The 26,593-nt window shown below is 37.9% G+C and overlaps 1 protein-coding gene and 1 non-coding gene across 2 annotated transcripts in view; one reads left to right on the top strand and one right to left on the bottom strand.

The window, feature by feature from the left end:
- The window catches only part of LOC136306610 (estradiol 17-beta-dehydrogenase 11-like), a 179,036-nt gene extending 154,761 nt beyond the window's left edge, over positions 1-24,275 (bottom strand). The window contains exons 1-4 of the mRNA XM_066233076.1: positions 23,951-24,275; positions 19,459-19,566; positions 9,886-10,017; positions 8,652-8,758 (exon numbers count right to left, since the gene is read on the bottom strand). Coding sequence (XP_066089173.1) covers positions 8,652-8,758; positions 9,886-10,017; positions 19,459-19,566; positions 23,951-24,160 — 557 coding nt within the window. The 5' untranslated portion in view covers positions 24,161-24,275. The remainder of the gene's footprint in view (positions 1-8,651; positions 8,759-9,885; positions 10,018-19,458; positions 19,567-23,950) is intronic.
- Positions 24,276-24,861: 586 nt separating this feature from the next.
- LOC136307124 (U6 spliceosomal RNA) lies at positions 24,862-24,968 on the top strand. Its single transcript, XR_010725811.1, has one exon. It is a non-coding gene; the product is annotated as a U6 spliceosomal RNA (small nuclear RNA).
- Positions 24,969-26,593: the final 1,625 nt, after the last annotated feature.

The raw sequence follows: 26,593 nt of genomic DNA, 5'->3' as shown, positions 1-26,593 counted from the left end.
AAAACAGCATGGTATTGGCAGAAAAATAGACACTCAGACCAATGGAACAGAATAGAAAACCCAGAAATAAAACCACATATATATAGTCAAATAATTTTTGATAAAGGGGCCAACCACACACAATGGAGAAAAGAAAGCCTCTTCAATAAATGGTGCTAGGAAAACTGGAAAGCCACATGCAAAAGAATGAAACTGGACTACAGTCTCTCCCCCTGTACAAAAATTAACTCAAAATGGATCAAAGATCTAAACATAAGACCTGAAACAATAAAGTACATAGAAGAAGACTTAGGTACTAAACTCATGGACCTGGGTTTTAAAGAGCATTTTATGAATTTGACTCCAAAGGCAAGAGAAGTGAAGGCAAAAATTAATGAATGGGACTACATCAGACTAAGAAGTTTTTGCTCAGCAAGAGAAACTGATAACAAACATACAGCCAACTAAATGGGAAATGATATTTTCAAACAACAGCTCAGATAAGGGCCTAATATCGAAAATATACAAAGAACTCATAAAACTCAACAACAAACAAACAATCAATCCAATAAAAAATGGGAAGTGGACATGAACAGACACTTCTCCCAGGAAGAAATACAAATGGCCAACAGATATATGAAAAGATGCTCATCTTCTTTAGCTATTAGAGAAATGCAAATCAAAACTGCAATGAGATACCACCTCACACCTGTTAGATTAGCTATTATTAACAAGACAGGTAATAGCAAATGTTGGAGAGGCTGTGGAGAAAAAGGAACCCTCATCCACTGTTGGTGGGAATGTAAAGTAGTACAACCATTATGGAAGAAAGTATGGTGGTTCCTCAAAAAACTGAAAATAGAACTACCTTATGACCCAGCAATTCCTCTACTGGGTATAAACCCCCAAAACTCAGAAATATTGATACGGAAAGACACATGCAGCCCCATGTTCAGTGCAGCATTGTTCACAGTGGCCAGGACATGGAAACAACCAAAAAGCCCGTCAATAGATGACTGGATAAAGAAGATGTGGCACATATACACTATGGAATACTACTCAGCCATAAGAAATGATGACATCGGATCATTTACAGCAACATGGTGAGATCTTGATAACATTATATGAAGTGAAATTAGTAAATCAGAAAAAAATAGTAACTGCATTATTCCATACATAGGTGGGACATAAAAGTGAGACTAAGAGACATTGATAAGAGTGTTGTGGTTATGGGGGCAGGGGGTAGAGGGAGAGGGAAAGGGGGAGGGGGAGGGGCACAAAGAAAACTAGTTATCCCTGCCCTGGCCAGTTGGCTCAGCGGTAGAGCGTCGGCCTGGCGTGCCGGGGACCCTGGTTCGATTCCCGGCCAGGGCACATAGGAGAAGCACCCATTTGCTTCTCCACCCCCCCTCCTTCCTCTCTGTCTCTCTCTTTCCCTCCCGCAGCCAAGGCTCCATTGGAGCAAAGATGGCCCGGGCGCTGGGGATGGCTCCTTGGCCTCTGCCCCAGGCACTGGATTGGCTCTGGTCGCGGCAGAGCGACGCCCTGGAGGGGCAGAGCATCGCCACCTGGTGGGCAGAGCCTCGCCCCTGGTGGGCATGCCGGGTGGATCCCGGTCGGGCGCATGCTGGAGTCTGTCTGACTATCTCTCCCCGTTTCCAGCTTCAGAAAAATACAAAAAAACAAAAACAAAAAAAACACAACTAGATAGAAGGTGACAGAGGACAATCTGACTTTGGGTGATGGTTATGTAACATGATTAAATGACAAGATAACCTGGATATGTTGTCTTTGAATATATGTATCCTGATTTATTGATGTCCCCCCATTAAAAAAATAAAATTATTATAAAAAAAGAAAGTTCTTTCACCCCCTTTTTAAAAAACTTAGATATTGAAGGTGTAAAAATAAAAATTGCTAGGTTCAATTATGGATAAAGTAAATCTTCTGTACCTTGAAAAATAAAACAAACAAAAATAATCATACCTGTGATTATTTAACACATGCCAGACACTGTCCTCAGTTATTCAGAGGCATTATTTCATTTAATCCTCTCAACATCTCCATGAAATGAGATACTATAATAGTGATCCTTATTTACCAAAAATGAAACTGAAGCACAGGGCATGTTATAGAAATTTGCTCATAACACAGAGTGGTAGAATCACGCTTTAAATATGGGCAATAAAGCAGCCCTCTACATGATAAACTCTCAACTTAATTGGCTCCTAACCAAGTTTAGAGGCAAATAAACTGGTAAAATATATATATTTGCAACATATAAGACAAGGATAAGGGTTAATATATAAAACATTAGTAAATAAATAAGACAATACTCCAATGAAGAAATGCTAAAGGACATCAGCAAAAACTGCATGAAATAATACCAATGGATATATGCATAATAAAATATTTTATTTCAGGTGTAATTAACATAAATTACAAAATAAAACAAGATAGAATTTTTGTCTAGCACTACTGGTAAGGATATGAGGACATTTTTGTTTGAGTTGTCTTTCAATGTACAGACTATTCTATTTTTTATAATTGAATAAGCAATCATTTCTTTTTAAGCTTTATGTCTAAGCTTAAAAAGAAAAAGAGAGAGAAGTTTCTACAGCTCTCTATTTTTCACAGCACAGGTTAATTGGTAGCCTTTTTTGAAGGCAATTTGGCAAAAAGTATTAAGTTCATTAAAATATGCCATGCTCTTAGATCTAGTAATTGTTCTTTAGGGTATATATCCAGAGAAAATAATCAATCATGTTTCTAAAGATTTATTCAAGGATAGTCCCTGGGGTACATAGTCTATAAAGACAAACAGTTAAGAACAATATTTAATTTACTAAATTAACTGAGGTGGCAATGGTTTATAACATATTATGTAAGTTTATTATGAAATATTAAATTATACTCTTTCATCATTCAATATCTGCATAGACTACATCGTGCTCACAGCCAAAAATCTAGTTTCCATCTGTCACCACACAACTGACCCCCTTCACTCGTTTCACCCTTCTGCCATCTACTCCTCCTCTGTTAATCCCCAATCTGTTGCCTGCCTCAATGACTTTTTTATTTTGTTGTTGTTGTTTGTGGGAACAATTTTAAATGTCTATAGTGGACAGCTGTTGGTTTTGCTCATTGGCATTCATATTCCCTTATTCTGGCAATGCCACTCTGACTTTGCCAGGTAACACCCCTTCTCCCCCTACCACTCAGTGGTTGGATCTGAGTTGGGCCGGTAACCTAGAGAACATTTGAAGGCATTACTGGGAAGTCCCAACCTGCTTGGCTTGGAGTTGAATGGATGTTAATTTGGAACTGCTAGTAGCTGTCTTGGCAACAGAGAGGGAAGGCTTGCCTGAGACTTGAATCACAGAGGCAAAAAAAAGTCCTTTTTTTGGCCTGGGCCAGTTGAAATTTTGTGGCTTGCAACCGAAAGAGTCCAGACAAATAACTTACCCATGATAATGGATAAATTAAATAAATAGTGGCACATATATATAGTGGCATACCATAAAGGATTTGAAAATTATGTGGCATATATATATTTATTAACATACAAAATATACATTTAAGAAATTTAAAAAGCAAGATTACGTAGGCAAATATTTTTCAATGCATGATTCTAAATCTGCATTTAAATGTCCTAAAAGATTACAACAAATGTTTACCAAGGTTATTTCTATATGGTGAAATTATCAGTTAATTTTCTTTTTTCTTTTATGAAAGTGTATTTCCTGATTTTTCTTAAGTGAACCAAAAATGTGGGACTATATGAAAACTCAGAGTTAAAGATCTGAGTATATTTAAAGAATTTTGTATTTTTGAACTTCTGGGTGAATTTGTTGAGACAAATGAAAGCTACCAAGGAGTGGATTTCTTCTGCACTTTGTAACATTATATCAAATTTTCTATTCTTGATTCCAGAGATTGATCGGGACCCAATTTTGCCATGCTGCTAACTTGCATGCTACTAATTGGTTATTTGAATTGACAGGATAAATTAGCCAGTTTTCTGGCACCCAATTGATTTATTTTTAACTTTTTTTTTTTTTAAGATTTGACTTACTGGTTTTAGGGAGAGGAGAGAGAGAAAGGCAGAGAGGTAGGGAGGAAAGGGAAGCATTAACTCATAATTGCTGCTTCTTGTATGTACCTTGATGGGGTGAGCCCAGGGATTTGAACCAGCAACCTTAGCATTCCAATTCAATGCTTTATCCACTGTGCCACCACAGGTCAGGTCAAAATGGTTTATTTTTAAAAGCCAGATACTTGTAGACATAATAGTTAGCAAGCAGCAAAAGAACAGAATCAAAAGATTAACCTGCCTCTCCATGAATTCAGTTTTTTCATCTTGCATCTATTTTCACATTAATCATTAAAATGTTGAGGTGTAAATCCAATAGATATTGACATTTTTTCCCCTCATATAGGTGATTAGAGCTGTAATAGATTCTTTTACTATGACTGCGGCAACTCCTGACGACAGCTGAGGGCTGGATTACAGGGGAAAACAGGTTAGTCTAGGTTGCCTTTTTATTTCATTCCAACAAATAGGAGCCAGAGCATGTATGATTAATTCCACTAGGATATTAATCTGTTTTTTAAATATTAAATTTAAGGATTTATTTAATTTATTCTAATATTCAAATTATACTAATTTCAGCATGCAATCAATATTTTAAAAATGACTGATGAGATATTTTGCATTCTTTTTTTTTACATTGCCTTCAAAATCTGATCTGTAGTTTATACTTAGAGCACATTAGCCACATTTTCAACTGTTCGGTCACAAAGTGCGGCCAGCCTCCCCATGTACGCTCCAGTATGCAGAGGAGGCTGGGCACAGTGGGCAAGAGGACAGGCTCTGCAATTCAAGTGCTGGAGTTTGAATCTTGGCTCCATCATACTAGCTATATGAATGACATCGACTATAAAACGAGGATACAAGTAAATGCCAATCTTAAGGGTTGACACAAGGACAAAACAAAATAAAATAATCCTTGGGAGCTTTTTGCATGGATTTTGCCAACATTAGGTGGATGTTATTTTACAGTGCATGAAGTCTATACCTTTTTTGAAAGAAGAGGATTAAATAAAATATTTTTAAATGTTTATTTTATTGATTTTAGAGAGAGAATAAGGGGGAAAGAGAGGGAGAGAGAAAGAGAGAGACAGGAACATCGATCTGTTCCTGTATGTGCCCTGACTGAGGATTGAACTGGCAATCTCCGTACTTTGGGATGGTGCTCTAATAAACTCAGCTATGCAGCTAGGGATAAACTCCATAATTACACAACCCTGGAGCAGTTGTTTTACTTCTTTGAATATTAGTTTCTTTCTCTGTAAAATGGGGTGATAATAATACTTCATTGAGAAGACTAATTGACAAACATATAGTAAATGTTCATTTAATAAATGCTCATTTCTTTCCCCTTGAATTGCGTTGCCAATAAATAGTAGAAGAGCCAGAGGGCCAGCAGAGCAGAAACAGAGGTAAACGGCCTGGAGAGTTGGCAAAGAGGACGGTCACGAGGTGACTATGCCGCAGGTAAGCATCCAGATGGCTCCAAACTACCTCAGGCAGTTTGAGGAGTTAGGCCAGGGAAAAGCAGTTTGGAAGCTAAAATGAGGTGGGGCCTTATCATTTTGTGCAAATAGAGGGTAGTGGATTTGGAACATAAATTCAATATGTATCCTCTTGTTATCAAACACTGACAGGACTCCAGATTTTATGTTAAGTGCATTACATTATGTAATTCAAACTTTATAGCACCCTGATGAATTAGTCAGTTGTTATGTTAGCATTATGATATAGACGAGGAAAATGACACCCAGAGAAGCTGAGTAACTTGCCAAAGGTCACATAAGATTAATAAGTGACTGATTCAAGAGTCAGAACATCATTATTCATAGTAATCACATCTAGTAAATGACCAAAATGTTTATCAGCAGTAGGATGGACAATAAATTATTGTTTGATCATGTGATGCAATACCATGTATGCATGAAAATAATTGAACTATAGTTACCAACAGCAACACGGATAAATCTTACATAGTGTGATTTCATGTACATAAAGTCCAAAACTAGGCAAAATTAATCAATGGTGTTACAAGTCAATATAGGAGCTACCTTTGGGAAGGAAAGAGGGATTGGTGGTTAGGAAGAGTTCCGAAAGGAGCTTTGGGGGTTTTATAATGCTCTATTTTTTTGACCTGCATGGTGAGTTGAAAGATGTGTCCACTTGCAGTAACTCATTGAGCTGTACATTCATGATTTCTGCATTTAATAAATGTATGTTATACTTCAATAAAAAGATTGTTTTAAGAAGCAGCATCTTATTTAATTGTCCATTTGTTATTAACCACAACTGATGAGCATTGCCTTCTGCTAGGTGAAATCTTCAGTGTGTCCCTGGGAAAGCTTTGCCATTGATCAGATATGGAACAAAAAGCAGAGTCAACTGAATTGAGCATAATTGTGGTCACTAAGAATCATCACAGCCTAACCAGGCAGTGATGCAGTGGATAGAGCGATGGACTGGGATGCCGAGGACCCAGGTTCAAGATCCCAAGGTCGCCAGCTTGAGCACAGGCTCATCTGGTTTGAACAAGGCTCACCAGCTTGAGCCCAAGGTCGCTGGCTCGAGCAAGGGGTTACTCAGTCTGCTGTAGCCCCTCGGTCAAGGCACATATGAGAAAACAATCAATGAACAACTAAGGTGTCACAACAAAAAACTAATGATTGATGCTACTCATCTCTCTCCATTCCTGTCTGTCTGTCCCTATCTATCCCTCTCTCTGTCTCTGTAAAAATAAAAAAGAATCATCACAGACTGCAACAGCTCCAGTCAGTGAGAGCTGAAGGTCCAAACAGTTCTCTGAGGGCAAGCAAACCACAGATCTGTCCCAAAGCTGGAAGTATGCAAACACTTGTGTAATTTTAACCCTTTTAGCCCAACTGGTGCCTTTGCATGAATCAGAAAAGCCCATGCTTCTTCTCACTAACTGACTGCCATATGCTGGAAAATCAAAGTCTAAAAGGACTTGAATGTGAACGGCGCCCCCCTGAATTGTGTGGTGTAGACTGCGTCTGTTCCTCCTGCTTTGACTGTACTTGGTGAAAACATTTACTCATGTTGAAAACACCATCACTAGTCACCAAAATGAATTATTTTCTCACACAAAGCACATTCTGTCTTGATTATCACTGTAAACCTCAATGGAGTATAATCAAAACGACTATATATTTACGATGACATGAGGAGGAGGAAGAGCAACAAGTAGACAGCCCTTTCAATTCTCTAGTCCCCTTTGCTTGCCTGGGCGCTCAGACAGAATTTGGCACAGCAGTGGAATGCCATGTAGGAGCCTAGCAACAGTACCTGCAACTACTTTTCATCAAGCAAGGTAAAGAAATGTAAAATTTTATTAGCTCTTGATGGTAAGGGGCTAAGTGCCTAATTTATACTGGCTCAGAAAGAGATAAGATACAACCTGGACACTATAGGTCTCTTCTGTGACTGCATCAGCAGTTATTTTATTCTTTTGTAAAAACTCAATCCATGTCTATATTTATTTTTAAACTATTATAAATCAAATATAGGTTCAGAAAGAAAGAAAATATGGATAAACAAAAAGGACAAAATAAAAATTTTTATTGCCATTACATAAGAATAACCAATCTCTAGGCGTGGTTATATAAATGGTTTGGTATATATCCTTGCAAACTTTTTAAATGCAAGACAAATATATATATTATAAACAAGTTACCTGCCCATGCCTATGTCTATATACTTATACAAATTCTCTATAGCTACATATACAACTATATCTATATTGTTTCTGGAATTGAGATAATTAATTCCAAAAGAGCACAATGGTGGAAGACAAATTTGAGCATGATTTATACGCATATTTATTTGCACAATCATAACTCAAGTTTTAAAGGTGATTATTTGCTAAACTCCAGAAACAGCCAAGGACTGTTAGGGTGTGTGCAACCAGTAGGATCACCTTGGCTACAATGGCCTCGCTGATCAATTCTTTACAGTGTACATAGAGCATACCATTACTGTGCCTTGCTTGCTATAATAAGTTCTTTGACTATTAAAATAATGTTGATTATTAAATAAATAACAATTACAATTATTTTCACAATTCTATTGTTTGAATGCTTGTAATGTTTAGAGTCCTAGATTATACTCTCTATCTTAAAGTATTATTGCCATATTATTTTATTCAAAACAATTATTAACTTCTGTTCATGGTATTGCTCTTCTTTTGTAATTCCTTTCTGCTAAAAGACATAAGAAATGCTTGAAGGAGGCATCTAATTGGACAATTTCCCTACAGCCACATCTACAACAATCAACATAGGATGGAATTAGTGGGTGATAACGCTGTTGCACAAGAGACTTTATGCAAATGAAGATAAGCATAGACCCTGACTAGGTAGCTCAGTAGGCTGCAGCAAGTTCCTGATATGCCAAGGTTGTGGGTTCAGTCCTGGTCAGGGCACATACAAGAATCAACTAATAAGTGCATGAATGGGTAGAACAACAAATCGATGATTCTTTCTTCCTTCCTCTCTCTCTAAAATCAATAAATTAAAAAAATAAAAGCTAAGCATGCAAAAGAGTGAAAAAACACATGTCCACTTACCAATAAGCTATTAAAAAGGGGATCACACTATGCCCAGCTGCTGAAGCCACAGTGACAATATGGCCATGATTATTTTTCATCATTGCTGGAAGAAATGCCTTTGTAGTCTAGAAATCATTTTTATAAAACAGAATAAAAGATTTTATTTCTGATTCACGGACCTACTGGGCATATTTTGAAACAAAAGTATATTTTTTTACCATTGTTTCTGGCATTAAAAAAACCCAACTATATTAATTGCCAAATATGGCAATATAAAGCAACTGGAAAGGATGCCCAAATTAGAAAAATGAAAGTAAATGATGGATACTAAAAACTTTAATAATTCATTTCATTTAAATTGTGAACATAAGTTCACTGTTCCTTTACCTTTTATTAATGATGTCTTGTATCTTAATATGAAATTGTTAAAAAAATGTTTGGTTAGGTCATTAAAATATTGAAGTGAACAGCAATCTTCTGAATAATTCATGCAATAAATATTTATTGAGAACATATTATATGATGGGATTCAGAAACACAGTAAGACAATACCCCACATTCAAATAGAGGCAAAAAATAGGTAAGCTCATGTCAGGAAAATATAAAGACACATGTCAGTAACTCGAGCATGTTAACATAGCATAATATTACATTTTCATCAACCAACGCCAATATTCTTTTGAGATTACTCATACCAAACCCAATCCAAGAAAACTTTCAAGGACCCTTTCAGGAACTGACTATTTCGGCAAAATTTAGAATCCTCAGAAACTCGTGTGTGTGTGTGTGTGTGTGTATTTGTATGTGTTTAAGACCTTGAATGGTGAGTTTCATAACAAAGTTTACATCTAGGGCCAGGATATAACGGGAGGACTGAGTCTCATGTGACTCTGAAGGCAAACTGGGTTCTCCTTCTACGGAATCACAGATGATGACTCAGATGACCCCTACGCTCTCCTTCATCTCTAAGGAGACACAGAGATATGAGAATCAAGCTCAGAATTAATGTATACATAAAACCTAAAATTTATTGTTATTTATTATTATTATTAATTTTTTGAGGGCAGAGGAAGAATAATTGATGAGAGTTGGTTGTAGCATGAAAAATGATCTTTTCGTATATTATCCTTGGTACCTGGAGAAAATGTTAGCACTGAGGTGATGTGTCTTTGTGTCTACAGAAAGCTCCTTTTTAAACTTAATCTTTGAGCCCTACAAAAGAAAATGTTTTTGTAAAAGAAATCATACTTACCCAGAAATGTGCAAGTACATTAACTTCAAAAGTCTTTTCAATTTGAGGGTCTTGTGTAGCAAACAAATCTGATGTATAGACTACACCAGCGTTATTTATTAGAATACTAACATCTCCGATTTCTGCCTTCACCTTAAAAAGAAAAAGAAAAAGAAATACATATTATTAAGCAGTATGAGGGTAGCTTGACCAGTTGTGGCACAGTGAATACAGCATCTACTTCTGATGCTGAGGACCTAGGTTAGAGGCCCTGAGGTAGCTGGCTTGAGCATGGGCTCATCTGGCTTGATCAGGGGTCACTAGCTTGAGCACGGGATTGTAGACATCATCCCATGGTCACTGGTGTGAGCCCATAGGTTTCTTGCTTGAAGCCTAGAGTCGCTGGCTTGAGCAGATGGTCGCTGGCTTGAGCAAGTGTCACTGGCTTGGCTAGAGCTCCCCAGTCAAGGGATGTATGAGAAGCAATTAATGAACAACTGAAGTGCCACAATTCTGAGTTGGTGTTTCTCATCTTTCTCCCTTTTGCAGTCAGTCTCATCACTTTGCTCTATTGTTTACAGCTCAAGAGGTACATGGCTAACAAAACCATAACCATTGACAAATATGCAGCTTTATTTTTAAATATTACTTTAAAAGGTAAGCCAAGATAAGATTATTTAATTTGCAAATACAGGGATTATTATGAGGAACTATGTAAAATCGACTACATTATTAAACTGGCTAATCTTCTACTTATTTTTATGGTCACTCCATTCTATTACTCCCCAACCTTTCTCCCTGAAGTCACTGTAAATTAAGGTCTAGTAGTTCAAGAGTATCTCAGTCAATATTTTTATGGTTCTTTGAGTAAATAAGCTTCTTAGTAGATGGGCCCTAAAGTTACAATGTGTCTGTTATAAATTGTGTTCCAAATAAAAGTTAGCTTCTATTAATAGAGATATCATTATTTTGATGGGGCTGCAATGTGCTGGACTGAAGGGGAAGTGGCAAATAGCCTATTTAAACCTTTCACATGTGTAAGTGCAATGCATTTTATAGAATTTCATGATCTCATTTAACTATCACAAGAATTCTATGAGGTAGCAACTCTTACTATGCTTATTTTAATGATAAGAAACATGAAACACAAATGGCTTTCTTGCCAAAGGTCACATCATTATTAAAGGTCACATGGAATTGGGATGCTCTCAGATTTTCTGACTTGAGAGACCAAAACAAGCCTCTAATGTCAAACAGAAAGGCAGTCAGAAGGAGGAGGCCTGTCAGTATCCCTGTGGAACATTAGTGTGTCATTCTGAGGGTTCCTCAGCCAGAACTGAATTTCATCAGGTTACATGTAAATTATTAGAGTCAAGCAAAGTTATTTGGCCCTTGATCAACATAATTTGTACCTGTATCCTCATCTCTAGCACAAGAAGAAAACTGTTGTTCAGATCATTGCCCCTAAGCTATGAGAAAAACAGGATATTTTATGCAGTTGAATTGAAGATGCTGTCATGCTTTCAAATTAACATGCCAAAGCATTTTCCCAGACCCTCAGGACCCTTCCTTCATCCTCAAGCTCCCCACTGTCACCTACTGTCTCCCCAGGATGAGCAATGTCGATTTGCACATTTCTTAATAATAAAAACAAGCTGAGAGGTATATTGTTTAGGTGGCATAATATTGTCTTGATACAAAACAGCCACATCAAAATAACTACTTCACAATATCTGACAATCACATGTCATTGAGTATAGTCTGTTTAAGCATACGGTCAGTACATATCAGAACAATTTCAGTAAAACTATTGTTTAAAATACATGGAATTGAGATCGGAGAAGATGGCAGCAGAGTAGGCAGACGCCCAGATGCCCAGCTCTCACCACCAAACTGGAATACAAATCAATTTAGGAAAAATTGGCATGAAAAAATAACTCTGAATTACAAGAACAGCTCTCAAATACCAAGGAGCAAAGAAGAAGCCACAACAAACCTGGTAGGGAGCGCCTGAATCTCCCCTGCTTACAGAAATGGAGGGGGGGGTGAGGCTGAGAGCCCTGAGGGGATCTCACACAAGGGAGAAGAGCAGAAACTACTGCTCACAGCCACTTGCCTGGTGACCAGGGAGCGAGGTGTGTTGAAAAGACCAGCTTATTTCCCAAGTGGAAAGGAAAGAGAGAGGGACAGACTGTGAGGGGCTAAGGAATGAAGGAGAGGACCTAAAAAAGCTGACTCATCCATGCTGGATGCGGCCATAGCTGGGAGAAGGACTGAACCTTTCACAAAATAGAGCTGAATTGCTTCCAGATCAGAGATCTCCAGACATCTATCCAGCTCCAATCAGCACAAAAAGACACAGCTGAAAACAAGAAGTAGGAAGGAGGGGCAGGAACTAAGGTCTCTATGGAGATCTGAGATACACCTCCCCCTACTGAAGCTGAGAAAAACACCCTGCCCCCAGAGAGAACAATTGGTTAAAGAGGCCTTCAGAATCTCAGGTTACACCCATCGCATTCCTGGATACAGTTTCAAGGAAGCCCCCTGCTGAGATCAGTAAACAAGACTATCACCTGTTAAGAAAACAAACAAATCAAGACTTCAAACCTGCCCAAATCCAAAAGTGGATTACAGATAACAACTGATACCAACCCAAGAAGAACTAGAAATAACACAACTGAAAATTGGAGGCAGACAACACCAAGCCTAGACTCAACCAACTCTACAAATAAACCGAAAAAAAACAGACAATGAGAAGACAAAGAAGTGCAATCCAAATGAAACCACAAGAGACACTTTCAGGAGATGAACTGAGTGATATGAAAATAATCAAACTTCCAGTGCGGAGTTCAAAATAATGATTGTAAGGATGCTTAGGGATCTTAGAACAACAATGGATGGTCATTATGAACACCTAAATAAAGAAATAGCAAGTATAAAAAAGAATCAGACGGAGATGACAAATAAAATAGCAGAAATAAAGACCACAATGGAAGGAATTAAAAACAGAATAGATAGAGCTGAGGATCGAATCAGCGAGTTGGAGGACAACTGGAATGAAGGCATGAAGGCAGAAAAGAAAAGACAAAAGACACTCAAAAAGTCAGAGGAAACTCTTAGAGAGTTCTGTGACAACATGAAGAGAAAAAACATCTGCATCATAGGGGTTCCTGAAGAAGAAGAAAAAGAACAAGGAATAGAGACTTTGTTCAATCATATCATAGCTGAAAACTTCCCTAAATTAATGCAAGAGAAACTCTCACAATCCAAGAAGCACAGAGGACTCCATTAAAGAGAAACCCAAAGAAACCTACACCAAGACACATCATAATTAAAATACCAAAGCTAAGCAAATAAGAGAAAATATTAAAAGCTGTAAGAGAAAACAAAGCTATCACCTACAAAGGAGCCCCCATAAGAATGATATCTGACTTCTCAACAGAAATACTTGAAGCCAGAAGGGAATGGCAAGAAATATTCAAAGTAATGCAGAACAAGAATCTACAACCAAGACTACTTTATACAGCAAGGCTATCATTTAAAATCAAAGGAGAAATAAAAGCTTCCCAGACAAAAAACAACTCAAGGAATTCATTACAACCAAACCAATGCTAGAAAATGTTAAGAAGCCTGTTGTAAACAGATCAATGTGGGAAAAGAATATAGCAAAAAAGAATACACCTTTAAAGAAGAAAATGGCAATAAACAACTACATATTAATAATAACCTTAAATGTAAATGGATTAAATGATCCAATCAAAAGACATAGGGTAGCTGCGTGGATAAGAAAACAGGACCCATACATATGCTGTCTACAAGAGACATAACTTAGAACAAAAGATACACATAGATTGAAGGTAAAAGGATGGAAAAAAAACATTTCATGCAAATGGAAATGAAAAAAAAGCTGGGATGGCAATACTTATATTAGACAAATTAAACTTTAAAACAAAGGATATAGTAAGAGATAAAGAAGGCCATTGCATAATGATAAAGGGAGTAATTCAACAGGAAGATATAACTATTATAAATATCTTTGCACTTAATATAGGAGCACCCAAATATATAGAGCAGACTTTGATGGATTTAAAGGGCGAGATCAACAGCAATACTATAATAGTAGGGGATGTCAATACCCCACTAATGTCACTAGATAGATCCTCAAGAAAGAAAATTAACAAAGAAACAGCACACTTACTGGAAACACTAGATCAACTCGATTTAATAGATATCTTCAGAACCTTTCACCCTAAAGCAGCAGAATATACATTTTTTTCAAGTGCTCATGGTACATTCTCTAGGATAGACCACATGTTAGGGCACAAAAGTGCTCTCAACAAATTTAAGAAGACTGAAATCAAAAAAAAAAAAAAAAAAAAAAAAAAAAAAAAAAAAAAAAAAAAAAAAAAAAGAAGACTGAAATCATATCAAGCACATTCTCCAATCACAATGGCATGAAACTAGAAATGAACCACAACAGAAAAGCTCAAAAATTCTCAAACACATGGAAACTAAATAGCAGGTTGTTAAATAACGAATGGATTAAGAATGAGATCAAGGAAGAAATAAAAAAATTCCTAGAAACGAATGTCAATGGGCATACAACAACTCAAAATTTATGGGACACAGCAAAAGCAGTACTAAGAGGGAAGTTCATAGCACTACAGGCACACTTTAAAAAACTAGAAAAAGCTCAAATAAACAACTTAACCCTGCATCTAAAAGAATTAGAAAAAGAAGAGCAAGAAAAGCCCAAATGTAGTAGAAGGAAGGAAATAATAAAGATCAGAGCAGAAATAAATGACATAGAGGCTAAAGAAACAATACAGAGGATCAATGAAACTAGGAGCTGGTTCTTTGAAAAGGTAAACAAGATTGATGAACCTTTAACTAGATTCCTCAAGAAAAAGAGAGAGAGGCCTCAAATAAATAAAATTAGAAATGAGAGAGGAGAAATAACAACTGGCACAACAGAAATAAAAAAGATTTTAAGAAAATACTATGAAGAACTGTATGCCAAAAAGCTAGACAACCTAAATGAAATGGACAAATTTCTTGAAACTTACAATCTTCCAAAAATCAATCTGGAAGAATCAGAAAACCTAAGCAGACCAATTACAACAAATGAGGTCGAAACAGTTATCAAAAAACTCCCAACAAAGAAAAGTCCGGGGCCAGATGGCTTCACAACTGAATTCTACCAAATCTTCACAGAAGAACTAACTCCTATCCTTCTCAAACTATTTCAAAAAATTCAAGAGGAAGGAAGACTTCCAAGCTACTTTTATGAGGTGAGCATAATTCTGATTCCAAAACCAAGAAAAGACAACACAAAGAAAGAAAATTATGGGCCAATATCTCTGATGAATATAGATGCTAAAATCCTCAACAAAATATTAGCAAACTGGATCCAACAATATATGGAAAAAATCATACACCATGATCAAGTGGGATTTATTCTGGGGAAGCAAGGCTGGTACAACATTCATAAATCAATCAATGTGATTCATCATATAAACAAAAAGAAGGAGAAAAATGATATGATAATTTTAATAGATGCAGAAAAAGCATTTGAAAAATTATGCACCCATTCATGATCAAATTTCTCAGCAAAGTGGGAATACAGAGAACATACCTCAACATAATAATAGCCATCTATTGGAAACCCACAGCCAACATCATACTCAATGGGCAAAAATTAAAAGCAATACCCTTAAGATCAGGAACAAGGCAGGGGTGCCCCATTTCACCACTCATATTTAACATAGTCCTGGAAGTCCTAGCCACAGCAATCTGACAAGAAGAAGAAATAAAAGGCATTCAAGTTGGAAAGAAGAAGTAAAACTATCATTATTTGCAGATGATATGATAACGTATATAGAAAACCCTAAATTCACAGTCAAAAAGCTACTGGACCTAATAAATGAATTCAGCAAATTGGCAGGATATAAAATCAATATTCAGAAATCAGAGGCATTTTTATACACCAACAATGAACAGTCAGAAAGAGAAATTAAGGAAACAATCCCCTTTACCATTGCATCCAAAAAAATAAAGTATGTAGGAGTAAACTTAACCAAGGAGACTAAAGACTTGTACTCGGAAAATTACAAAGCATTGATAAAAGAAATCAAAGAAGATACAAACAAGTGGAAGCATATACCATGTTCATGGTTGGGAAGAATAAACATCATTAAAATGTCTATTTTACCCAAAGCAATCTATAAATTCAATGCAATACCAATAAAAATACCAATGACATACTTCAAAGATATAGAACACATATTCCAAAAATTTATATGGAACCAAAAGAGGACACGAATAGCCTCAGCAATCTTAAAAAAAAAGAATAAAGTGGGAGGTATCACACTTCCTGATATCAAGTTATACTACAAGGCCATTGTACTCAAAACAGCCTGGTACTGGCATAAGAACAGGCATATAGATCAATGGAACAGAACAGAGAACCCAGAAATAAACCCACAGTTCTATGGACAACTGATATTTGACAAAGGAGGTAAGGAAATACAATGGAGTAAAGACAGCCTCTTTTATAAATGGTGTTGGGAAAGTTGGACAGCTACTTGCAAAAAAATGAAACTAGATCACCAGCTTACACCACTCACAAAAATAAACTCAAAATGGATAAAAGACTTAAATATAGGCCGTGAAACCATACGCATCTTAGAAGAAAACATAGGCAGTAAGCTCTCCAATATCTCTCGGGGCAATATATTTGCTGATTTATCTCCACGGAGAAGTGAAATAAAAGACAGGATAAAGAAATGGGACTATATGAAACTAAAAAGCTTTTGCACAGCTAAAGACAACAAGAACAGAATAAAAAGACAAACTACACAATGGGAGAATATATTTGACAATACATCTGAAAGGTGTTAATAACCAAAATTTATAAAGAACTTGTAAATCTCAACACCAGAAAGACAAACAATCCAATCCAAAAATGGGCAAAAGAAATGAATAGACACTTCTCCAAAGAGGACATACAGATGGCCAATAGGTATATGAAAAAAATGCTCAACATCACTAATCATTAGAGAAATGCAAATTAAAACCACAATGAGATATCACCTCACACCAGCCAGAATGGCGCTCATCGACAAAACAACACAGAATAAGTGCTGGCGAGGATGTGGAGAAAAGGGAACCCTCCTGCACTGCTGGTGGGAATGCAGACTGGTGCAGCCACTGTGGAAAACTGTATGGAGATTCCTCATAAAACTGAAAATCGAACTGCCTTTTGACCCAGCTATCCCACTTTTAGGAATATACCTCAAGGACACCATAGAACGGCTCCAAAAGGAGCAATGCACCCCCATGTTTGTGGCAGCATTGTTCACAATAGTGAAGATCTGGAAACAGCCCAAGTGTCCGTCAGAGGACGAGTGGATTAAAAATCTTTGGTACATATATACTATGGAATACTATTCAGCCATAAGAAATGATGACATCAGATCATTTACAATAACATGGATGGACCTTGATAACATTATACAGAGTGAAATAAGTAAATCAGAAAAAAACTAATAACTATATGAATCCATACAGAGATGGGACATAAAAATGAGACTCAGAGACATGAACAAGAATGTGATGGCAACAGGGGTGGGCGTGGGGGTGGGGGGAGGGGGCGAAGAAGGAGAGAGGGGTTGGGGGATGGGAGGGGCACAAGAAAACCAGATAGAAGGTGACAGAAGACAATTTAACTTTGGGGGAGGGGTACACAGCACAATCAAATGTCAAAATAATCTAGAGATGTTTTCTTTCAACATATGTACCCTGGTTTATCAATGTCACTGCATTAAATTTAATAAATAAATTTTAAAAAATTATCTGGAAAAAAAATACATGGAATTGTTTCAAATAGCCAAGTTATCTTTTCCAAAAAAGCATATTCCCAATGAGTCTGGAAAGAAATGCTTTTCATTTAGGAAATTAACACTATTAACTCCCCTTAATAATGACTGGTAACAAAATGATATAGTTAATATTGGTGATTCTATTGTAATACTAATAACTAATTCATACAAAGTGACTCCTGAGCACCAGGTACTGTTCTAAGAACTTTACATCATTAATTCACTTGATCCTCATAAAACCCCTTTAAGTAGATACTGCTGTGATCTCCATTTTATAATTGAGTAAAGTTAGGCACAAAGAGGTTAAATAATTGCCCAAGCTGAGATAGTTAGTATTAACTGGAAAAGCATTCATTTCTATGAAGGAGGCTCATTGTTCATTTAAGTAAAATAGTTATTTTGAAATGCAGATGATTATTATCCAAAGGGCTTGATCTTACTGTACCCCTTTCCAGGAAGGTCATTTCTCACCCAGCACTGGCTTGGGTAATTTCTCCCTATTCTTTTGACATAGCTAAGGCTTAATCAACGATAGTGGCATCAGTTTGAATAAAAGATTATAATTTAAAATAAAAGTTAAAAATGTCCCCAAACTTTAGGAGGTTCTCAAGTCTTGGCTGAATCAGGATTATTATTATTATTATTATTACTATTTTTTTTTTTTAGTGAGAGAAGGAGAGACAGACAGAGACAGAGACAGAGAGAAGGACAGATAGGAACAGACAGACAGGAAAGGAGATGAGAAGCATCACTTCTTTTTTGTGGCACTTTATTTGTTCATTGATTGCTTTCTCATACGTGCCTTGATGGGGGCAAGGGCTCCAAGGAAGCCAGTGACCTTGGGCTCAAGCCAGTGACCTTGGGCTAACACCAGTGACCATGGGGTCACGTCTATGATCTCATGCTGAAGCCTGCGACCACACACTCAAGCCAAGTGAGCCCGCGCTCAGGCCAAGTGAGCCTGCGCTCAAGCCGGCCACCTTGCGGTTTTGAACCTGGATCTTCTGCGTCCTAGGCTGACACTCTACCCACTGTGTCACCGCTGGGTTAGGCTGAATCAGAATCTTTATACTGTATTGAATCAAACAATCCAGCAGTGAGGTCTGGAAAGGTGTACTTTAAGGAATTTGCCCAGGTAATTGTTACTGACCTTTCTACCATTACCGCATTTAGTTAACAAGTACATCTGTACATTTAGGAATGAGTTCAGAGGAAACCCTATTATATATAGGACATCTCAGTTGTATTCAGACAAGGCAAATAATGCTTTGTAGAAATAGATACATCTCTGTCTATGACCAAAGCCTGATAAGCAGTTAGGTTTATCCTGTCTTCCTAACTGAGTTCTTTGACTGGACCTCAAAAGACCCAGTCAGTGATTCTGTAGTGCCACCCAAGGATTTAGCTATATCAGAATCAGATAAGTGAGGAGTGGGTGCTCAGGGTACTAAACAGGCAAATTCCTGGGCCCAGCCCTCGACCTCCTGAAAGAAAAACTTCTAGGGTGCTTAATTTTTGTAACAAGCTCCCCAGAACACAGTCAAGTCTGGAAATCTCAGTTCTGGGTTTTAGTTCTGGGTCTGCCACTAGCTAGCTGTACAACCTTAGGCAAATCACAAAACTTCTGTTAGTTTGTTGTCTGCACCATGACTGGATCATCTCCAAAATCCTTCCCACCTCTGACACGGTGATTCTAACCAAACTAAAATTTCACCTTCTCCGCCGAGTTGTAAATATCTTCCCGGTTGCTGCAGTCTACCACAAAGGCATGAGCATTGGCACCCAGCTTCCTGCATTCAGCAGCTGTTTCCTCAATTCCATGCTGAGAAAAGTAGCAAAGAAGGCAAGGAGAACAAAATAAATGATATGAGCATGTTATATAAACAGCTGAGAATCATTAAGAGTGTCAGATTATTTGAACATTGGGCAACTCAGCTGACCCATCTTTTTGGCAAGGATGCAGGTACACTTTGCTCTCAGTACTCCAAAGAGCCTCTTTTAGTTGGCACTGAATTTAAAGCAAGCTTTTAAAAAGAAGATAAAAAGCTTAAAATACTAGTTTTGTACTATGACTTTTACATTGTGAATATATGTATGTATGTCTGTGTGTCTATTCCATATCAGGCTTTAAAGAATAACATTAAGCTCTTTTTCTGTCACTACAAACTAATTATGGATATCAATTTTTTGGTTGTGAAGTAAATAAATCAGTTAACTACAATTCTTTCATTCATTCATTCGCTCACTCATTTTTTCCTACATGTTAATGTGTAGGTCATATTTATAATGCTTAGAAGAGACTTGTGGACACAAATATGAATGAGTCAGAGTCCTGACCTCAGAGAGCTCACAGTGTAATATAAAGGAACATAAAATAAACATAGTATTTAGGTACGACCATAAGAGATTGTTATTGTTTTATAATAAAGGATTGAATATTGGCCATATCTTATAATTCTCACTAATATATTGCGATAAGTATAATAATAGAGCTATATAGAATCAATCAATGAGTGCAGGACTCTATACAGAGTGCACACTTTCTATATAGAGAGTTATGGGAACACAGAGAAAGGGCGTGAAGTGCAATTCAGGAAGAAGAGGTACCTGAGTTAGTCTTAAGGGTGAGTAGAACAGCCGTGCAAAGAGGAGGCAGAGCATGTGTGGCATAGTGTAAGTAAAGGAACAGATAGGAGATGGATTCTCTGGGGAAGCACTAGCAGATTGGCGTTGCTGGGTCATAAAGTTCAAGGCCAGTGGAAGTCCAAATTATAGCATATTATATGTATATTAAGTGTGCATTATTTCATATAATCCTCCAGCCCTCTAAGGTAAGTACCAGTATTTTATCCAGTTTGCAGAAAAGGAGCCTAAAGCTCTAGGGAGTTACCCATGATATTGGGTAAGTTATTCATGAAGAAGTGGAGAGCTCAGATGAATCTGACCACACCACAATAGCAGGCACCTCCTTGACTACACCAGACTGGACCAAGCCTAGTTCGCATCTTTCTTTGCACAGTGACTATTTAATGTCTATTTTCCTTACTAGAGTGAGGGCATGGGAACTTATTTACTGTTTGCCACTGTCTTTTTAATATCTAGGCAATACTCAGGAAGTATTTGTTGATTGCTCTCTCAATCACTCATTCGTTAGGTTTGACCTCTTCTACTTCACATCCCAGGAATTCATTTTTTTTCCCATTGATTTTAGGGAAAGAGAGAATGGGAGAGCGAGAAGCACCAACTCATCATTCCACTTAGTTGTTCTATTTGGTTGTGCACTCATTGATTGCTTCTTGTACGTGCCCTGACCAGAAATGGAACCCACAACCTGGGCGTGTGGGAGCCATGCTTTATCCATTGAACCACCCAGCCAGAGCCCATGAATTTTTCTTTACACCATTGGATGTGTAAGGCAGAAATTTTCAACCTTTTTCATCTCATGCCACACATAAACTAATTACTATAATTCTGCAGCACACCAAAAAAAATATTTTTTTACCAATCTGACAAAAACTAGGTATCATTTTGATTGGCTTACAAAAACCCCCTTAATTACCTACCCTTTCTGTGCCACTGTGACTTTTTTTCTTTCTTTTTTTTTTTTTTTTTTTTTAGTGAGAGGAGGGGAGGCAAATAGACACCCACATGCGCCCTAACAGGGATCCACCCAGAAAATCCACTAAGGGTGATGCTCTGCCCATCTGGAGCTGTTGCTCTTTTGCTTAGCAAACTAGCCATTTTTTAGCGCCTGAGGCTGAGGCCACAAAGCCATGCTCAGAGCCCGAGACCAACTCACTCGAACCAATCAAGCCATGGCAGCAGGAGGAAGGGAGAAAGAGAGAAATAAAAGGGGAAGGGTAATGGTGGAGAAGCAGATAGTCATTTCTCTTGAGTGCCCTGACTGGGAATCAAACCTGGGACATCCACATTCTGGGCCCAAACTCTACAATGAAGCCAACTAGCCAGAGCCTCCACAGTGACTTTTAAAAAAAATTAGGTGCCGGCCCTGGCCGGTTGGCTCAGTGGTAGAGCGTCGGCCTGGCGTGCAGAAGTCCTAGGTTCGATTCCCGGCCAAGGCACACAGGAGAAGCGCCCATCTGCTTCTCCACCTCTCCCCCTCTGCTTCCTCTCTGTCTTTCTCTTCCCCTCTCACAGCGAGGCTCCATTGGAGTAAAGATGGCCCGGGCGCTGCAGATGGCTCCTTGGCCTCTGCCCCAGGCGCTAGAGTGGCTCTGGTCGAAGCAGAGCGATGCCCCGGAGGGGCAGAGCAAATCCCTGGTGGGCAGAGCGTCGACCCCTAGTGGGTGTGCTGGGTGGATCCTGGTCGGGCGCATGCGGGAGTCTCTCTGACTGTCTCTCCCCGTTTCCAGCTTCAGAAAAATACAAAAAAAAAAAAAAAGAAAAATTAGGTGCCTGTACTTGTACATAAGGATTTCTGGTACGAAGAATTAACTGATTAAATGCAACTTTGTTATGTGGCATGACCAATAAGATACAACTGTATTATTTGACATATATATATATATGGTTTAATATGGCATTCAGAGCAGAGGGCTACAGTTGTGTTGGCTGTTGTAAATTTCTTTTTTTTGACAATCTAAGGGAAAAGAGGTCAGTGCCCCTGACTAAAATAGTCAGATATTGCATGTTTTAAATATTCTTGCAGCATACTGAGTGAAAGTCACTGGTGTAAGATGTATCTTTTCAGGCTTTCCCGGAACCTCTTTGCACATCAAACCCGGGCCAAATAAAAGGCAAGATTGTAAGACCTTCTCTCTTACTTAAACCTATACCTGTTCTTGTAAAACTCACATTGAAGACTATTTTTATTTTGAAGATTTTATTTATTGATTATAGAAAGAGGAGAAAGAGAGAAAGAGAGAAGGGGGAGGAGCGGGAAGCATCAACTTGTAGTAGTCTTGTAGTAATAGCTTCTCATATGTGCCTTGACCCGGCAAGCCAGGGATTTAGAAATGGCAACCTCAGCATTCCAGGATGATGCTTTATTCACTGTTTCACCACAGGTTAGGCTATTTATTTATTTTTAATTTATTGATTTTAGAGAAGGAGAGAGAAAGGAAGAAAGAGAGACAGAGAAAGAGAGAGATAAATATCGATTTGCTGTTACAGTTATTTAGGCATTCATTGGTTGACTCTTGTATGTGTCCTGACCGGGGAGCCAACACACAGCCTTGGTGTATTAGGACAACTCTCTAATCAACTGAGCTACCTGGCCAGGTCCTCTCTTTTTGTAATTGTTTTTAATTATATGGGATTATTATTATTACTATTATTATTATTTTTTATATTTTTCCAAAGTGAGAAGGGGAGCCAGACAGACTCCCGCATGAGCCCTACGGTGATCCACCCGGGATGCCCACCAGGGGGCGATGCTCACTGCAATCAGAGCCATTCTGGAACCTGAGGCGGAGGTCATGGGGCCATCCTCAGCGCTAACGCCAATTTTGCTCCAATTGAGCCTTGGTTGTGGGAGGAGAAAATATAGAGAGGAAGGAGAGAGGGGTAAGGGTGGAGAAGCAGATGGGTGCTTCTCCTGTGTGCCCTGACCGGGAATCATCTCTAGACTTCCACACGCCAGGCCGATGCTCTACCGCTGAGCCAACATGCCAGGGCCAATATGGAATTTTTAAAAATTACTCTTGGAAATTATTTTGGCATAATAATATTGCTTTCTTAGATTCATTTACCTCAATAATTGCAAGCAGGATTAAAAAAAAAATTTCCTCACTGATCCAGAGGAAAGGGGGGGGGAGAGAGAGAAAACACATTGGTGCACGGGGACGACGCTTTATCCACTGAACCATCCAGCCAGGCAATTTTTTTTAATAGATACAAATCTCTTACTCTTTGAATATGCTAGCTAAAACTTTTTTTTTTCGATGTGATTAAGATTGCGGGATCAGTGAAATCAAGTTCCGTAGGAAATTTCAAATTATTTTCATGGGAAAAGTGGGGGTAAATTTACAATGTCTAATGGGTAACAACTGAGATTCTTATCATCAAGTCCATTTATCATGTGATGATAAATATGTTAATTAACAAATGTTACCCCCCCTTATCTATCAAGTTGCAATAATAATTTTTTTCTACTACTTTACAATTATTCTGTAAGGGGTTGTTGCCTGCAAAATGCAAACATGTCCACAGATTAAAGGTACCAGGAAGTAAAACAGTACTATTACCTTATTTATATCCCACAGAACCAGTTTGCTTTTGAGTTTGGCAAATTCATAGGCAGTCAGTCTCCCGAGTCCATGCCCAGCTCCAGTAATCAGGACGATTTCTCCAGCGACTGATTTTCTCCTCTTAGGAATGAAAAGCTTCAAGAAAGATTCTAAGATGAAGACGATCAGTAAGGGCAGAAGCAGGAGAATGTCCAGAAAGAACTTCATTTTTGTTGCTGCAAAGATTTGTTTTGTGTACCAATTACTCCAAATTGCTTGGGGGAGAGGGAAGTGGGTCGTTCCGTCTAACACCGGAGACAGTAAAAGCCCAGAGCAAGGAAGGGCTCCTTTATCCAAAAGAAAGAACTCTGAAACCATTCCTTTCGTTGGGCTGGGCTTGGTCAGGTCCTTTGCAATTGGCTCAGGCTGCGGTGCTGAGGGACAGCTCCCAGGCTCGGAAACTGGGAGGGACAATGTCCGGAGGAGAGCCAAGCTTCCTCTTCTGCTTCGCACAGCCCCCATGAGCTGCGCGGCTCCGGTCATCTTTAACCCGGTTTCTCCCGGTCTCGTGAGCCAACCTTGGAGCGTTAGTGGCCACTTGTTTTCCAGAATTTGGTCAATTCCTCTGAGAAATGCTGCTTCCTCACATTTTAGTATGAACTAAGCAGGATTTTTGGAGGACAGAGGAAATTTTGTCCTTTCAGGAAATTCGATAATCAAGACCCAGGAAATCTCTGATAGTATTAAAGGGGATCGTTTCCATGACGAAGAGCAGTATATTTGGATTACCTTTTTTCACTCAACCTATTAAAATTTGTAGGGGAAAAAATATATAGTACCCCTTAGTAACTGTAAATTTATCCAAGTTAGTAAATCTGCCCACAGAATGGGTAATACAATAGAAAAATTTTGTCTGAAGATTATAACTTGTGCTCACGTCGGCAGCACATACTCTCTAATTGCAACGACACAGAGAAGATCTGCATGGTCATTGTGAAAGGATGACAAGCAAGATCGTGAAGTGTACCATATTAAAAAAAATAGCAATTTTTGGTTTAGTAACCTATACATGCGAGTGTTACTATGTAACTGGTGATTAAAAAAAAAAAATCCCAGCGAGTGGTTATTGGAAGGAAAGACCAAACTCTGGGCTTGTGCGCGGTAAGAGTTTAATGTCTGTCTATGTATTTTTCCAATTCAGTTCATGACGGTAATTGAATTGGGGCTTTTTGCAAGAGAGTACAGTGTTTAGGAACAAACTTCTGTCGGCTCTTTGAATAATGGTTACTCCTTATACTTGAGGCAGGAAAATCATTAGAAATGGAAGTTCACAAATAATTTATATTCCTGCCTCTTGCTTAAGCACCTTAAAGCGACACTGTGGAGTTCTTGAAAGTTCTGAATCTCTTCAGCCAATCTTTCTTATGACTCCCAAATCTGTTCACAGAAGTACAAACATACTTATAAAAAGCATACAGTTTCCAGAGTTTATTTCATTTGATTTTCAAAAAGCCTCCTAGGAAGCTTAGGAAAAAAATTTTTCTCTTTATTTTATAAATGAATAGATCAGTTAGATTGACTTTTTAAAGTTCCCACAGAAAGTTAAAATTTGGAGCTAGTCACAGGGTCAGTGTCTGTCAAACTTGTTTTGCCAGACAAACCTGTAGGAAGAAATCACCTTTTCAGTGGTGACTTCATGTATGTATATGTGTTTCCTTTTGTATATGCCGACCTAAATGTACAGTGAGGTTCTGACTCTATTTGTTCTCTTAGAAAATTGTATTAAGAAAAAACTGGATAGTTTTGACGCACTAAGTTGACCAAGGAAAGAGAAAATCCGGTGTTTGGAAACATTCACACCTGAATCCCATATGTGTATGTGACTTGACCTCCCTGAGCATGTGTTCTAATTTGTAAAATTAGGATGTTATTGGTACCCTACAGATTTTTGTTAAGTTGAAATGAGTTAACATAAAGCACAGAACTTTATCTACTATTCATCTCTGTGTAAATTATAATTAACAGTAATATAATTAGAGGGTGAATGGTTTAGTGAGTGATGATTAGCCACTAATTTGATACAGTGGTAAAGTATGTGATTTTATACTATACTGCTCACAAAAATTAGGGAATTTTTTATAATTTCATATTCTTTTTGAAATATCCTCTAATTTTTGTGAGCAGTATATATTTGTGGTTTAAAAAATACCTTTCATTAAGAGAGTGTTACATATTTTATATGTGGAGCATCCTAATTTCATGCTGCCTTCCCACCTGTTGTAGTGACATTAAAAAGATAACAAAATAAGGGATTCCTCAACAATGTTTTGAGCACTTGCTGTGTGTGGCCAGGCATTATGTTGTGTGCTTCACATATGCAATGGTTCCTTTTATCCTCTCAATAACCTTAGCAGTAAGCTCAGTTGAGATCTCTATTACATGACTGAAGAAAGAAAGGATTAAGAGAAATTAAGCAAATGATCTGAGATCATAGTATAAATGGTAGAGTTGAATTTAAGCCTAGGCCATTATGACTGTGCTAGGTTGGCTTCTTTCTTAGGGCAAACAAGAAAAGCTAAACCAGTTCTAAATCACTATTAAAATCCAAAAGGATCAAAACTCCCACTATTTATAACTCCAACAGCATTCATAGCACCTCCC

This window comes from Saccopteryx bilineata, chromosome 5 (genome assembly GCF_036850765.1).
Source record: "Saccopteryx bilineata isolate mSacBil1 chromosome 5, mSacBil1_pri_phased_curated, whole genome shotgun sequence".
NCBI lineage: Eukaryota > Metazoa > Chordata > Mammalia > Chiroptera > Emballonuridae > Saccopteryx > Saccopteryx bilineata.
This window is presented reverse-complemented; position numbering and strand designations above follow the sequence as displayed.